Here is a 17,057-nt window from a genome sequence, read left to right on the forward strand (position 1 = left end):
TTTTTCCTTTCTTTTTTTTGGGGGGTGGGGAATTTTTTTATTCTTCTTTCCGACTTGAACACCCTTATTTGCTTTTCTTGAGACCATAGAAAATACATTTTTTGGGTATTTTTGCATCCTCCTCTAAAATTTGTCTTAAATAAATTCAGCACCAACTTATAAAACAATGCTTGCCAATGAAGGTACACTTTATAAACCTACTTGACAAGAGTGAACTCTGCTTACACCTGTTCCACACCTTTCTGATTTTACAATATTGCCAGCCTTGGCCAAGGCATTTGACAACAGTGTACAATGATTGAATGGCCAGTGGTCGCCCATCGAACATCATTAACTGCTGTTGCACAACTTGAACAAGGCTAGTGCACCAGTGAAATCGGGATGGTGTGCTTTCAGGCTTTACCTAAAAACAGTGCCTACTTGTCTTCCATTGATTTCCAACTGAAGCTCTTATCATTGTAATCAGGCATACACATTAAGGTATTACCTTGCTAACTTGCTAAGCAAGTACCTGTACTACATGTATATGTAGTACCACTAGTACCCTTTGCTGAACAGACTCTCTCTTGGAACCATCTAACAGGGCGGTCCAAAAGTGGTCCAACCAGAGCTTCATTTCGCAAAGCTGCCAAGCATGACAATGTGTGTGAAAAACAATGAAGAACCAGAACTTTGGCTGGTAACCTGTTTTCGCTATTAGCAAATTTCTTCTGTGTTTGGCTAATTCTGGGCTCAGCAGATCTATGAAAATTAGACCCTGGGGGTTGGCAAATTTATTGGCTAAGCCCAAATCAGAGAGCCGATCAGTAGGAATGCAACATCTTGGCTGGTAAGCCAGCTGGTAAGCCGGTCTGTTGAAATACTCGACTTGTCTCTAGCAGCTCTGTGTGCTCAGCTGCTGACTGTCCTGCCTGTCATGTATCGGCGATGACGCGCAAACCACAAACGAAGACATGATGAAGATGAGGTTGGAATGAGAATGACGTGTCAACCCAGGCATCAAGAGATTGGACCCAACTTCACACCATGCTCCTACAATTTCTTTTTTTAATTTCCCCTGGCCCAGCATGCAGCAGCCACGACCCACCTCTGTTTATTATTAAATGTACTCAAACGGGTCAGACTAGATGGATGGATCATGGATACCTTTTCAGCATTCAGTCACCATCTGCACGGTTTTTCCCTAACACTTGTGTGCGAAGTCTCACCCACAAGGCAGACCAACACCCACAAGACTGATTTGATGCAAAATCATTAATAATCTCCAAGTTTAAACGACATGGCATTTCAAGGCCAATTACGCTGTTCAAGAGCTACAACCTGTGTAGACCATATGGGCAGGCAAGCTGGTCATGAAATCTTTTATTACATGTAATTGGCTTGTTCATGTGAGAGTTATTCATACACAGTGTCTATATACATGCATGACGGTTTGTGCTGAGAGAAATATGAACCCTACAGTAACACTTTGGATTAGCAACTGCACATGCACACACGCAACATCAAAATTAGATCACGTTCACCTATCCCATCATGCTCAATTTTCATGCACATGTAGCTTAGAAGCAATATATTTTCCTGTTAGTGTCTTTCAAGTTATTTCATGAATGTATGTATACACAATTTCAGGTTTTGTGGCCATCAATAAATTTTCCCTGGACATTCCTCTTCATTTCACCTTTAAAGGATTCCTTCCCTTCCACAACAGAGGTCTGGATGCATTTGGATCTGTGTACAGTGAGTTGTGCTGCAGTTATCCAGGGCACCACGTCGATTATTTAGTGACAAGTTGCCCAATCCACTCTGGCAATGAGGTCAGTTCCTCTGGGTCCCTGTCCCCCCCCTCAACTTAGGAAGCACATACCGGTACGTACTGTACCTGTACACATAGACAGAAATGATCGATTGCCAATACAGACATGTAGTAGCTTCCTGATACAAGGGAGTTCCTACTTGCAGAATGTTACAGGTGACTTGGAAATTATGCATCCAAACTCACGGTGCTGATTATGCTCTCAACGGTTTGGAAGAACTTGGGGTTTGGAACAGTTTTTGTCTGCTCCTCCTACATGTATGAGATATACGTAAATGTAGAAATGTTTTCCACATCTAACAATATCGAGGAACATGTCACAAATCTCACCCTCACACCCTGGAAAGAAATGATAATGTGGCCCAGAGAGCACAACCGATAATTACATCACATCAAGTACTACATCAAAGCACGTTCAATGTCGGGAAAGTCCCTTTAAAACATGTGCCTTGGAGTGTCTGTCAGGAGGTTATGTATTGAGGCAGATGTGTCACATCAGGCATTGTGGTGCCCCGCCTACAAGCCTGCACTCTCTTGTAGAGGGTTGGGATGAATTACTTTGACAATCAAGAGAAAGTTTCCGAAGGAGGAGGGGGAGGGAAGGGGGGTGAAAGCAGACAGAGAGGAAAAGGTCTCTTAGCCCTACCAGACAGCTGCCATAGCTCCCAGCCTAAACACGCACAGTGCAAAACACAAGCTTCCAGATAAATCTGCAAAAAACCAATTCCTTCTTTTTCTACTCCCCATCAGAATGTGGACTCATAACACTGACATTCCCAGATCCCTCAAATTCTACCACACAAGGTCTCTAGCAGGATTTTGGAAACTTAACTTCCCATGGGACTTGAGGCCTGGTGAAAGTCACGAGCACAGGGAATGCACAGGGAAGAGGTTTGGAGGATTCTCTCACATGTCCGGAGAATTTTCATGCAAACTTTCCTGACACGACAGTCCCTTCTGTTCACAGGCTTCATGTCTAGTCTTAATATTAAAATATGAATATGCCCTTATGAATACATGTACGCACATACAAGTTCACCCCCCCCCGATCTTGATCACTGGTGGATACTAGTCTCAAAATACCCGCATGTGACTACATGTACCTGCAAGGGCAGATTTTGTAAGCTGTAATCAACTATGAGCCAAGGTTAGAAACTGGGTCATGTGTGTGTCAACTGCCACAGAGACCACCTGAGAGACTTACAATGTAGTTTATGTTACGGGCTACAGGGAAGTAAAATGAACATCCTCCAATGAATACATGTATCTGCATCCTGATTTCAGAACCTTGGAAGAGCTTCCTACCCAAAGAGATGTTGCAAAATGTCAAGTTACATGTACGCACAGTATATAGACATACATGTACATGTACCAGTAGACACCAACTTTACTTGGATGCAATGTGATTAAAATAATTTTCATACCTGTATCCTCAACAAAAAACACTCATTTTCAATTTACTAGACCTGACAAATGTGTCTCAAAGTTCAAACTACCCTTACTCTCAGCCCTTCCAATATCCACTCTCCATTTCCATTCCCCATTCTGATGTCTTCATTTTTTTCTCAATTTCTGGAGTTTTCTTCTCCTGTATTGTAGCCTGATATTTGATTTATTGTCTCCTGGAAAGAGCACTGGGGAGAGAAGCTAACCTAAGCGATATACCACAAGGGACCTCAAAGAAGTACTGTATCTTGGCACCCTTGGGGTATGACTTCCAGGGCCTGATGACATGACCTGACCTCGGTAGCTCAACTTGGTCTTAATTGTCACCCATCACCGTTTCAGGGCTGCTGGATGGAAAAGGGTAGGACGCTAGTTTGGCACTTACACACCAACTTGGGTAGCCATCAGCGGAAAGGAAAAAAAACATGGCATGCCAGTGGAACAGGTCGCAGCTTACATTACAATCATTCAAGGAACAAGAACAAACCCACACAATGTCTACAACACATTCCTTCCCTCCTTGGTAACGTCCCACAAATTACAAACTGCACATTCAGCTCTTTTTATGACACATGCATACTGGTAGTTGGATGTACAGATGCACACAGACATGACTGACGTAGGTGGAAAACAATGAGGACTGGGATGAATTTTTGGTTACTCTTGAATTTTGAGTATTCACCCGTCAGTTAGTCAGGCAGCTTTCAAGAACAACTTCAAACCCTTTTTGCTGGGCAGGGTGATTGCGAGCAAGATTATCTGTGCCGTCAACTGGACAAACCATTAGTAAATTAAACAGTACTGGGGTAGTTTTTTTACGTTCTCACTTCCAGCATCTGAACAAAAGCCAATTTAACAGCTGCTCCATGAGGTACACATTTGTGGGATTGCACTGCATTTGTTGTGTCAAGTGGAAGTAATGAGAATATGTAACATAACAGCAAGTAGGCCTACACGTACACATACATTAATGGGATAGCATTAAAGGGAAAGGTCACTTTTGCTGAAAAAATGGAGTGAAGTATACAGTTATAACATGCAAATTTATGTAAGACTGGTGTAATATTCAAGTTCATATGGCACACACAAACACTGGCCAGCTGGTTTTCAGAATTAGTTTCCTTGACTGAACTTTGGAAGTGCACATGTACTCTAAATTTTTCATCCAGGAAGAAAAAAGAGAAAATCTAATGTCCTTTCAAGTAATAAAAAAAGGACTACAGGCTTTGGAGTACAGAACATTCCCAAACAATACAGTCAAAACCTTTCTTCTTAAGTGCTACGTCAGGCAGTCGCATCAAAGGCCCCAGTGTCTTTATATCAAAATGTATACCTTGCCTGTCTTGGGGGACATAAATATACAAAATTTGAACCTTGTGTGACTTTCTACACACAAAAAAGTTAGACAGGCCATAACTTGCTTCAGTTTGAGGGAAGGCAATACAGAGAGGGGCACACTCAGAAATCCCCGTGTCCTCTCATGTATTCCATGAAAACAAAACAAAAAATCCCCTAAAACAACTGATATCTACACACTCTTATTCTAAGACACCTTCAGTCTGTATACCTTACCTGGATAAAAATCGTTGTTTTTTGAAAGTTTGATGACCGTTTTTGTGTCTACCTGTAGCTTGGCTATGGTCTGTCCCCCTTTTCCAATAATGGAACCTGCCACTGTACTGGGGATGAGCATTTTTAACATGTATTTGGTGTCGTCACCTGTAAGAAGGAAAAAAAAACATGATGAGAGATACGTGTATCAGGATATCATCCAATATATCATGACACTTGACATTTTGTAAGTTTAATTCACACCACCAAAGGAAATACAAAATTTCCTCTAATCAAGGCGCCAGTAAAGTGTATACTCCTTAAATGTCAGTCACCGTTTGCTTTTGCTGTAGATTGTTATGTTGCGAATTCAGGGGGATTTGTGGGTTTGTAAACACTGTCATTTATCTCGACATGTTATTGACTACCATTCCAAAGACTTGTTTCACATTTATCAGTACCAAGAGAGACAGGGCTTGTTTTCAACAGTCAAAGCACAGCTTGGTTGATTTCTCTTGGGGAAAAAAACATGGACCACAGGCTGCTCCTGAATGTGTGACCATGGTGTGAACAACACATGCACGAGGCAAATCACTGCGTAGCACCTGTTTATGGATGCAGTATATAAAAAAAGCTGTTTATCCAATAAGAAAGTGCAAAATTTCCTGTTTTCTTGAAAATAACAGTATTCCAGACGTAACAATTTCCTCCTCAAACATTTCATAAAAACTATAACCTCAAGTAAGCCATTTCCTAATTATTTACCATCACTACCGGGTAAGTTTGTTTTTAACATGGTACGTGGATGTGATTAGCTTGAACTCTTCTATTTAAAAAACATGTCTCCTTCAGGAAGATTGCCACACATGTAGGTGCAAAATCTTCCTGTGCCAAAATATCCCTTTGCTACATACATGTACATCATAATATGATGATTCAAAGGCCATATTTCACCTTGGGCAGTTATTAATTTACTCAGGTTTTATGCTCTGCCGCCTTTCAACAAGCAATCTCTCCACACATTGGGAACTCATCTCATCTTAGGTCCACAGGTCTCCAGTTTCGGCGAACAGCAAAAGCCCAATCGATTCAACTCAAGAGGGAAGTCTAGATTTTGAGAAAATATCATTAACTCGTGAGTTCTGGTGGAGGACCACCAGAATTCAAGGTTCCAGTTGCCAGTCTCCATTGTTGCCAAGTGCCGGGAATTTGGAAACCTGTACTATAATCCTGAGCAAATGACATGTACATGTATGTACTTGCTGCTGCAAGATATGCATGTACATGTAGCTTAAACTCTGGCATTACATGTACCTGTATTTAAAACCAGCAAACTAGTACCCGGTGAGTGACTTCCTTACTATTCAGTACATGTAAATGGGGATTAGAAAGAAGTAAAAATTCACAAATTTTTTTTGGGGGGAGGTCAGGTATCTCAGGATTTTTTTTTATTTTCAAATTGTTTTGTTGAGGTTGAGCAAACAGTAACAAAAATCACACTTTTCAAATTCTTCATCAGATTCACACAAAAACCAAGGGAACTTGAGATACAAACTGAGAAAGATCTGACGCTGAACAGCTGAAGAAGAGTCAACTCCAAAACTTGTCAAATTGCTTGTAGAACATCCAAGAATTGCCTCCTAACAAAACCCAAAAGTGTTCCACGTTTTTCTTGGCTGGGCAGCAATCCAGACAGCGAAGTCTTCTCCATCTCAATTTGTTGTTGCCCAGTCCCTCCATAATGTCCATAACACTTAAGTATTTAGTGTGCATCAGGATTGGGTATCTGGACAAGATAACGGTATTTTAGACAGCTAAACAATGAATCACTTTACCTGACATCGCGAACAGAGGGCCCATTCTAATTTATATGCAGTGGCCTGATTCACTTCATACGAGAACATGATTTCCATTTGTTTTGCAACACAAAAACCTCCTGAGGGTGTAACGGGTCTTTGTACCAATGCAATTAAGCATCCCCCAGTCACTTGAGAACTGCAGTGATGAAGAGCATTGTCACCGCTAAGGGGAAAAGATGCCATGCCTCCATGGAGCAATCCGACATCGGCCGAGGCCGGCCGCTGTGGAAACCGAATCCCATGCGCCCGGGCCGAGGTCCATTGTGGGACTGGCTCTAATGCAAGATTCATCGGACAACATCTAGCGCACTTCATTCACACAGGAGGGAACACTTTCCATAAATTCTGCTGAGTGGCACCATTGCTTATCTGTCTGTTACTGCCTGGCTGTCTACGTTCTTCTTGGGGGGGGGGGGAGGAGTTGGATACATAATGCAACACTCCCTCAGCCAACCCAGCTGTGAAATCAGACATGTTCTTCACAGCAGACCTATTTATATGCATAGCCATCTCATCAGATCAGGGTAATGATGTGGCAGGATGAATAATGAATACGCATACGAGTTTCCTGATGAACGACCCGTAATTCAGGGAGAGCATTTTTGGCTTCAGCTTACAAGCTGGTGAAGGGGATAATGATTTTCGACAGGAGACAGTCAGTGTCTTCGAAGTGTGTTGCCAGTTTGTTTTTAATTTGGCTCCACAGGTCTCTGAAGAGTGCATGCACTATACGTTCATGTCAAGCCGCACTGAACGCGTATACATGTATGCATGAAGTGCACAGATTTGTACAGCACCTGTAATCGGTAAGAGCATGTTGACCAGCCAAAGATTTAAAACTTGACTTCCCTTGCAGTCAGTTTTCCACCAGTTACTGCTAGTATGTATGTTTTTCTTATACATGGGTAAGCGCTACCTTCCACACACATGTACATGTACATGATGAATAAGTTCCCCTTGCTGCAAAATGAGGAAGGAAAACAATCCTGAAGATTCCTGAAACTTGCCAATCCGTTAAAAGCACAGCTTGATACATGTATTTCCACTTTAGGGTGCAAAATTACTGCTAACATGACTTGCAGTCATTAATGATTTGGTAAACTTGCAAATCATATGTGCACACAGCGTAACAAAATGCACCTTCAATCATCAACCTTTCAATGAATGACGGGGAAAAAAATGTTGGCTTGTTCTCCATGGTTGGCCTAGGTTGATACAAAGGAAGATCTATGCACATGTGTAGGCAGGCACCTCTTGCTAATCAAGTTAATTGGTTTTTGGCCATAGCATACCGGCACGAGTACTGGTACATGTACCATGCAAGAGCCCTACATGATGGGATGTAAGCCGCCATCTAAATAGACACTATCTCTCCACATAAAATGCGACACTGCACCAGAGGCAGCTCGCACCAATTACTAACGAGACAGCACGGCCTGTCACAGAGGCTGGATACTGGATAGTACAATTATCCTTGCCTAGATGATGCATGCGCTGGGCACGAATTACAAGCATTTTTGCCTGTGTACAGAACGCAGGACTAATGCACATCTCTGCCTGGAGCACTGCCGTCTGGCCTGCCTACGTTTATTATGAGATGTAACCTTATTAGACTCAGTTTGGAGGTGGCAATGTATTAGCCCCACTTTGCACCACATTAGGTAATATCTTTAATTGTATTCCCTCCGTGCCCTTTGTAAATCAAGTAAACTGACTTTAGGCAATTCAGTGCTGAAAAACGGAAAACACAAATTATCGACACAACGTGGATCATTTATTTATTATTTTTATTGTTCCTGCCTCATGGCAAGCTGATTTGTCCGACAATACAATTGATCAAAATCAACCAGCAATTTTCTTGACAATTTTCTCTTCTTTCCCTAATATTTCAGACATAAAATAGGTACATGTACAAGGATTTTCATATACATGTACCACTGGATCTGACGAAACAGGGCGTTCGCCAGGGAGATTCATCTCAGGAATAATAGCACAGAATAGTTTAAAAAATAGCACCAGTACGTATACATGGACGCCTTTAAAAAATAGATCTGCAAGTACATGTATACTGGGGGTTATGTACAAATTTGTACATGTACACATTGTGCTAGTACATGTATGTACGTGAGACTAAGACATGGCAATTTTGTTGATAAACAAAAATACATGTACACATACATTATCTAAATGTACCGGTTACATATACCTTCAACTAATTTGTTTTTGGAAGGAGGAGGGCTGATTTAATTTCTGAATAAATAAATTATTTGTTACAATAAGCCATTTGCTAGTTAAATTTGAATAAAATCTGGTACACTGAGTTATCTGATTGCACATAAATAAAACAATTTGAATTCCCCAGACTACAGACACTGTTGCTATACCTCGTGATTCGGGGCAAGCTTTTGCATAGCGACCCTTTTTATCCACTGAGAACAGTGTATTGTTGCAAGGCGTCTCTTATGTAACTAAGCAAACAGTGTTTTAGTCTGGAGAATTAAAACTGTTGTGTTCATGTGATTTAACTAACTCAGTGTACCAGATTTTATTCAAATTTAACTCGCAAAAGGCTTATTGAATTAACATTATCAGGGCCAACAACTGAACCATTTTGGTAAGGAAAATGTAATCACGGTATCATTACATGTACATGTAGCTATGGTGAAGCTGACTTCTTTTCTCTACAGATGTAGGCGATATAAACTGCTCTTTGTTTTAAAAATAAGGTATTAATTAATTAACACATATCTGTGGGAATGTTTTTGGGGGAATCAGATCCCATGTTTGACCTTGGGCAACTTATGGCAGAGAAATGGACAATACACAGACTGTTCAATATTTTAACCCAGAATGTCATAATTTGGTTATGCAATTTACTCAGTGTGGATGGGTGCTTCCTCGTCCAGAAATAACATCAAGGAGAGTGGCTTTTGTGTGTAGCCCTGACACGCGTGTCTCCTGCAGTCAGTGTCAGCAGCAACGGATTATCAGATTTTTTTCCCCACTGAGTGCATTTTTTTTTTCCCACTGAGTGCATTTGAGAACAACCTGTACGCGGGACCATTGTGTGGTGAATCCTTAGGAGTGTGTTGTGTGGCGTGGGGGTCAATGGGTCACTGTACCAAGTGGTGGCTTTTTACATGATAGTATTCGGAAATACACAGTGGAAGGTGCACAGTACGTGTGACACATCTCTGCATACATACATGTACAGTGTACATGTACCGGTACATGTATGGGTGTGAATACAGCTGGACTACATACAGAGACACAGACTAGCACATGTGTATGAACATATATGTACATATTTTTCCTGATTTATCTTTCATTTACCATACATGTATATGTGATTCCAGATGAGTACACATTATTGACTCATGAGAATAAAATTGCTGCTATATTTTGGTATTGTACTAGAAACCCACTAGATCACAGAAAGCCCCGGGAACGCTGAAAAAAAACAACAAACAAACAAACAAACAAATGTACAGGTATTGCATGTGTGGATCTAGACATGCATACATGGTACATGGACATAAGCTTTATTTAGAGTCAGTGTTGAGTTAATACAGTATGGTATGTGGTTCATAATGTAAGTGTAGTAAAATGTAACAAAACTATGGAGACATTACACAGTCCACATAACCTACCACATTATGAAGGGCTTCAGCATGCAAATGATTCACTATCGACAGAATGCAGCCTCTTACTTTTTAAGACACTGCTAAACTTCACATTTTTTTTTCTTTTCTAGCCAACTGCTCAGAACTATAAGTTTGTAAATATATTCCATATGGCGACTAACAGGCTGGAAGCATGGACTCTGCTATGTATAATGTACACTGTACAGTATTTTTTCAAGTTTACAACTACTGTGTATAAATACGGTACATACACGAAGGGTTCATGTTGCACATTAATTCCTGGTAATGGTATTCCTGGTATATTGATAGTTAAACTACGGCAACAGGATAAGGATTGTTGTTTACCATGCATAAATTGAAACTTGAATTTCTGTGCACAGAGGCTGATGCCTGATTCACAGCTGGATGTACCTGTACATCACAGATGTGAATGCGGACTATGCACATGTACAGTACATGTACCTTATTTCCTGCAATGTCTTCAGTCAATGTTTGTGCACATTTGATAATCAGGTGTTTTGGTCGTTGCTTTGAGGGATTTTTTTTAAGCACAAGGTTTGTTACTGGTTTTCTTGGGTCGTTTGGTTTCTTTTCTTATTAAAGTTGTACTAAGCGCATTGCATACTGTAAATTTGACAGATGTTTTGCTTTGTAGATTTGTAAGATTTGTATGAAATGTGTGCAAAACTGGAAATGGGAACTACAGAAAGCAAGGCACGCTGACATGACACATTCCTTGCAAACAAATGGTGAACATTCATCGCTTGAATAGTTGGCATTAAAGATGTTCCACAAAGGATGATTGTGCCATATTAGACTTAGATAAATGTGTAACCCAAATGCACATGATTCTTGCAATCCAACCAAATTTAAAAATGACTTTTAGAACCTTATTTCCCAGGCTGGATTATTAAAAAAGTCTGTGGAAAATAAAATGAACTGAGCTGAACTGAACATACTGTATATATACCGTATGTACATGTACATACCGTATATGGGCATACTCTATATTATAAAACACAACCGAGAAAAAATGCCCTCCGTCGTTGAACTACATGTACATTTTTATGTCGAACATTTGCTTTCCAGTTGCGTTTGTCTGTACTTCCTTAACAATTGTCCAGGTTTCTCCATGTACTAATTCAGTCCGCAGTAAATAAATTTACTTCAATTCACATTATACGCTGTACTGGCCACTGATGAAAACATGGATACAATTAAGCTCCCAAAAATGAAATTAATACAAAATCTCTATCGTTTTTGATCGCACGCTCCATGTAACAATATCATAAAGCGTTGCACGTGTGTACAAAGCAAACACAAAGATTTGATGGGCTCACAATGATCACAGCTCCAGTCCCTTGCGCGAGTTATTAAATTAATGACCAGACACTAATTACGGCATACTGACAACGTGCTGCCCACGGCAGGAGTGGATCAGACCCAGGGCTGGGCATTTGGGCAAATTTATTAGGTTGTATTGGCCTGGCAACATGCAAGCAGGACTAAAAAACCCGGATGCACAAGACCATGTTAATGCTGTTATGGGGATTACGTGAATGATTTCAGACGGAGGAGATAAGTTGTCTAACAGTCAGGACTACGATCCAATCAACCTTACTTACATACATGTATGTACCAGTAGGCCTACATGTTACTGGAACAGCCGTGAGGTATTCGCGAGCACACAAAAGTACAGAGACTGAAATTCAAAACTCCTTGGAGTTCCTGCACTGTGCACTTGGATTACAAGATTTGCATTTGAGGACAGTCAAAATTTCACATTTTGGTTTCAAGATCTACATTTATACATGTACTAGTTTGTTTTTGCTTGATTCCATGACAACAAATATGTTGATGCAGGCCCTAACAACTCTGCTTTAGAAAATTTCTTTTTCCAATCACAGCTGAAGTACATAATGTAGGACATTTAGAATGTTTAAAGGTACATGTAGCAAAGAGAACTAAACTTGTCTAGCTCATTAAAATTTTAGTTACATAACACTGTCGGGATTCACCATGGACAAGTGGCACTCTCCGCGGTGCAACAGTGAGTGAGAAAATCTGAGTCAAAAAAATGCCTACATGTAGATGGGTCCAACACTATAAAGTGTGTACTGCGTATATCTTTCTCGTGGAATCTAAATAATATGTGAGCACAGACTTCATGGTTCGCTAATTTGTGCGGGATGAGAAACATGAGGAGGGCAACTGAAGAGAATTATGTAAGCCAACTTTGTACGGTGAATGAATGAATACACGTAGTACATATACAAAATGTATTGCATGTTACAGCATGACCAAGAGGAAGAGCATTGTTGCTACACAACTTGCCGCATGCTGGTGAGCGTCTGATCTACAGCTGCACTGAATACATCTGGGGTTCATTACAGGGTTCGATCAACACAAGCCACAAACAGGCAGAGGGATGAAAATGAAAGTTGATGAATTTCATTTTTGGTGGAGGGGGGGGGGCGAGAAAGGCGGGGACAGTCACAGTTCACAGTAAAGGCAGATCCATTTATTTGCTTTGGCAGTTACAGGGCCACTGCAGCACAAACACTGCGCTCTACTGGAAGACGGTTTGGGCAGGAAAAACATCGTTAATCAAGGAAGTTTACATGGACCGTCAGTAAGTCGCATAAACACTGATGCCGTATATCATAGCAGTAGAGTCAACAGATTTAATAGGCCGCATATTTCTAGGGTTAGTTTGTTTCTCCAATAAAATTTTGTCTTTTATTTGGTACGAGAAGCCAAATAATATTGTCCCTCACAGTTAGACATTATACACGTGTGCCAATGCATTCTTGCTTGACGTCATTTGATCCAAACCATTTGGAGAGGTTAGGATAATGTCCATGTTACTGTTAATTTTTCAATTTGTTTTCCTATTGGGGACATTTTATATGCTTAAAAAAAACAAAGCTGGCATAATGGAATTTTTTCTTTCCTCTCTTCTTTCTACCAGCTCTTTTTTGGGAAGGGATAGCAGTGGAGAACCATATGAGATTCTCTTTTTTTTGTTGGAAAAACAAGAAGTGTTATTCCTGTTAAATTCCCCTTCCACAGGCAATATAAGGGCGATCCAGACAAAACACAAACACAGACTGCAGTCCGACTAAGCTTTAAAATGCACGCAGCCACTATGCTACATGTACATGTAGATCCCACAACGAAGTTGCAGATTTCTGGACAAATACCCAACCAATCAGAGGCGCAAGAGTCTATGATGAATGCATGAAACCGCGTGCCTGATGATGACAAGTTCAAGTAGAGGGGTCTTGGACAGTTTACATCAATATGACCAGTATGATAAACCCTCATTTTGTCAAGAGAAAAGCTTCTTGTTTTGTCCCTCAAAAGTTTGAGCAAATATTGTGGATATTAAATAAAAACCATGTAGAAATTTACCATATGTACATACATGTATGTACACGAACCCACACACTGAAATACCTCAATGCTTTCAAACAATATGTTCAATTTTTCCACATGGTCTTCCCTAAAATCAAGTCCATCTATACTCCTTTTCAGCCACTGAATCCAATAACAGATCAGAATCCTCAAGTCATTCACATTTGCTCCTGATCAAACCATACAAGCTCCCTGTCATGGTGTCACCAGGGATTATTGTGGTAAAATGCATCAGAAAGGGAATGCTCACTTCCAAATCTGTCTGCGTCTGCTAACACCCCCATGTTGACATTATGCCTGTGAATAGAAGCCTCCATTGTACATGTGTACATGCAGTTAACTTCAGAGCAAATGGCACTGCCCCATAAAATTCAGGTTAAATAATGCAAAGGGGGGTCCTCCAAACCCTTAGCCAGTGTTTATTGCTGGCCAGATCCACAGCATTGTGATGCAAAATTCTGCCTGGAGTAGGGCAAACAGGAACCCTCCAGATCTATATCGCAAACAGTCATTTGCATAGGCGTAAACACTGTTAAGCATTGTGTGCAGTGGTATTGCATGTGGTAACACCATGGTCAGGGCACCCTCAGTGCATGTTGTTCTGAAACACACATGAGTAATGGCATCAAGTTAGATGCTAATACATAAAGCCGTGCATAAACCCTACCCTCACATTTAGTGGTGTAGGAATGGTTCATCCATGGATGATGGAGGAAGGACATCCACCTTCAGCCAACTTTGTGAAGTACATGTAAATTAGGCTGTGCAGTCAAAACAGTCCTTTAAACCTCATTATACAGCTGCTAGGAAGGCAGACCAACATATTACAAATTAGCAGTTTTTATGTAAGATACATATTCATAATTATACAATTGAAAATGTTTATTATTCAGAAACATGGCATCCCTCATACAGTTGTGATTTACTGTTACAATGTTTAATTCTTTATGCCACATGGTGTGAGCTGTTTGATGCCCCAGACCAGTCACTTCAACAGCATTCAGAAAAATATATGAAAATTGGAGACACAACGGCACAACGCGTATAAATTACGAGTAAAGAAAGACATGCTAGATAGTTTTGGTTTCAGGCGACTGGTAACAGTGGACTTTTTTTGGAGTGATACATACACAAATTTGCTGTGATGGTGAGTCTGACTTCAGGGAGTTCAGGCTTTGGCGAATTGCTCTTTTGTAGGAGTACAACAAGGGAGATAAATGTGGGACAAGCCTGCTGATCTCTGCTCCCATTGTAGTGGGGCATGTAATCTGCATGCCGTAACAGGTTAAACCAAACTCACTCTGCATTCTTCTTCGATTCTACGTCAACCTGGAAACTCCTCATTTTGTGCTGGAATCCCCCTTAACATAACAGCCCCAACAAAGGCAGCATTCAAGAATATTGAATTTATCGACTGGCGACAACTTGTAGCATTACGGGCGGATGGGCAAGGTAGATTTGCGATACCAACTAATAGTCTATTGTGAGCGGCTGTCTGCAGTGAATACTCTCCTTGCTCGCTCATCAATAATTTCTGTTCCTGCTCAATGCTCTTTCATTGATTACATGAAGTGCTACCAAAGCTTCATGACTGCACTGTATATGTACCTGTGTTAAAGACTAATGCAGCCGAGTCTATGTACTGTACAAGTAGCACGAGGTTACTGGTATGCATCTCAAACTCCAATTTTTCAAAGTTAATCTTGTAGACAGAGTTATTAGGGGAAACGTCAACTCATCGTGGACACTGAATGCGGTCTAATGAGGCTATGATTAGTAAAGCTTGGAGGGATGCGTTCACTGTGCCTGCTTTCAACATTATACAATTTCATTCAGTTTTGTAGATTTGTTATATACTTTTCTCTGAACTGGGTGAGTTTTAAAATCATACTAAAGTATACCGTAAATATTCAAAAGGAGAGGCATTAACTACTATCAAGAAACACTGCCAGGCTGCCAGGGCTAAATGTACTCTGTACGACTGTGCTACGAACACAGGGTGTACATAAATTCTATCCAGCAGTTATCTTGCCAAAATTTTTATGGGATAACTACATGTACAATGGACTTTCACTGAGAAGAAAGGGAGAAATATGTTCAAAAACAATTTTTGAAAATCTTTACAATGGGGCCAATTCCTGACTCTCTTTCACCAGAATGTGAAATGTGAAAAGGAAGTTAGGCCACTTTTCAGAATATTTCAAAATGTTGAGTCATCCCAAAGACTTTGTAACAACATCAAAAAATTGTTTCAAATGCCAGTATAATCATTCAGTGGACCAGAGAGACATGTTAGGCCTATGTACTGGTATCATGGGTAGGCCTGCTGTAGAAGGTATACATCCTTCATTCATGTGCCTTCTAGTTTGTATATCATATGTACTTTCAGAGTCTTATTTTACTTTCTATCATCTGATCACTGCCTTGTAAATAATAATGCAGTCTACACTGCTTTTGAAACTTTTGGTTCTAAATGGCAGTAGGCCTATTTTATTATACCCAAATGCTTGTTTTGCATTTTTGGCGGGTGATAGAATCATTATACCCGTAGGCGTATGGGTACGGTTTGAACCCTATCTAAGAAAATGAAATTAGCTTGTAAGTTGTAAGCAAGGACCATGGAACATAACCAGATAACCAGGCATTGAGGAGGATGCAGCACACTATCGAGAAATCATTCAAGGAAGGAGGATAGGAAGGCCTCATTCCGCATTCGATCAACTTACCATTTCCCGTATTCGAGCGTTTAACCACACCACACTCAACTTCCCCTTCCAGCGGTCTTTTCCGCGAATCCATCGACTCTCCATTCAGTCCCATATCGATGATGGGCTGACCTACCACGCTGTGCATGGGGTGCATGGGTCCCAAACTTCCCGCGGCGTGGGGTCCCACGAACTCGGCTGTCGCCATTTTCTCCTACCGCCGTGCAAACCTTCCCCCTCCTCCTTAGCCAACTACCCGTTGCGCTAGCCGCGAGTGCAACGTCCGATCGTATACACCTCCGTGAAAATTGCCACAATCCTCACGTCCCTCGCTCGCTGAATCCCAGTTTTTTGCTCCTCACGCGATTCCCATGGATAGGTGCAGCATAGGGTCCTCTCATTCGGATTGATCTCCTGGGATGTTCAACCTGACACACCGGAGGCAGGCGAAGGAAGTAAAGGTGTGAAATCTGGCTCTTTTCTGTTGGCTTTTTAGCGCCCGGTCGGCTCACGTCCTACACGGACACACGTTCACTACAGTAATGCGCACACGTAAGCAGCCAGCCAGCCAGCTAGCTCGCCATACAACAAGTTGCCGTTTGCATATACGTACGTACACACT

The 17,057-nt window shown here is 41.0% G+C and overlaps 1 protein-coding gene across 1 annotated transcript in view; it reads right to left on the reverse strand.

The window, feature by feature from the left end:
* LOC110979607 (RNA-binding protein Nova-1-like) overlaps positions 1–17,057 on the reverse strand; it is a 55,786-nt gene extending 38,729 nt beyond the window's left edge. The window contains exons 1-2 of the mRNA XM_022235576.2: positions 16,457–17,057; positions 4,832–4,978 (exon numbers count right to left, since the gene is read on the reverse strand). Of these exons, the coding sequence (XP_022091268.1) occupies positions 4,832–4,978; positions 16,457–16,643 (334 nt within the window). The 5' untranslated portion in view covers positions 16,644–17,057. The remainder of the gene's footprint in view (positions 1–4,831; positions 4,979–16,456) is intronic.

This window comes from Acanthaster planci, linkage group LG01 (genome assembly GCF_054643075.1).
Source record: "Acanthaster planci isolate LZ-2023a linkage group LG01, COTS_SCS, whole genome shotgun sequence".
NCBI lineage: Eukaryota > Metazoa > Echinodermata > Asteroidea > Valvatida > Acanthasteridae > Acanthaster > Acanthaster planci.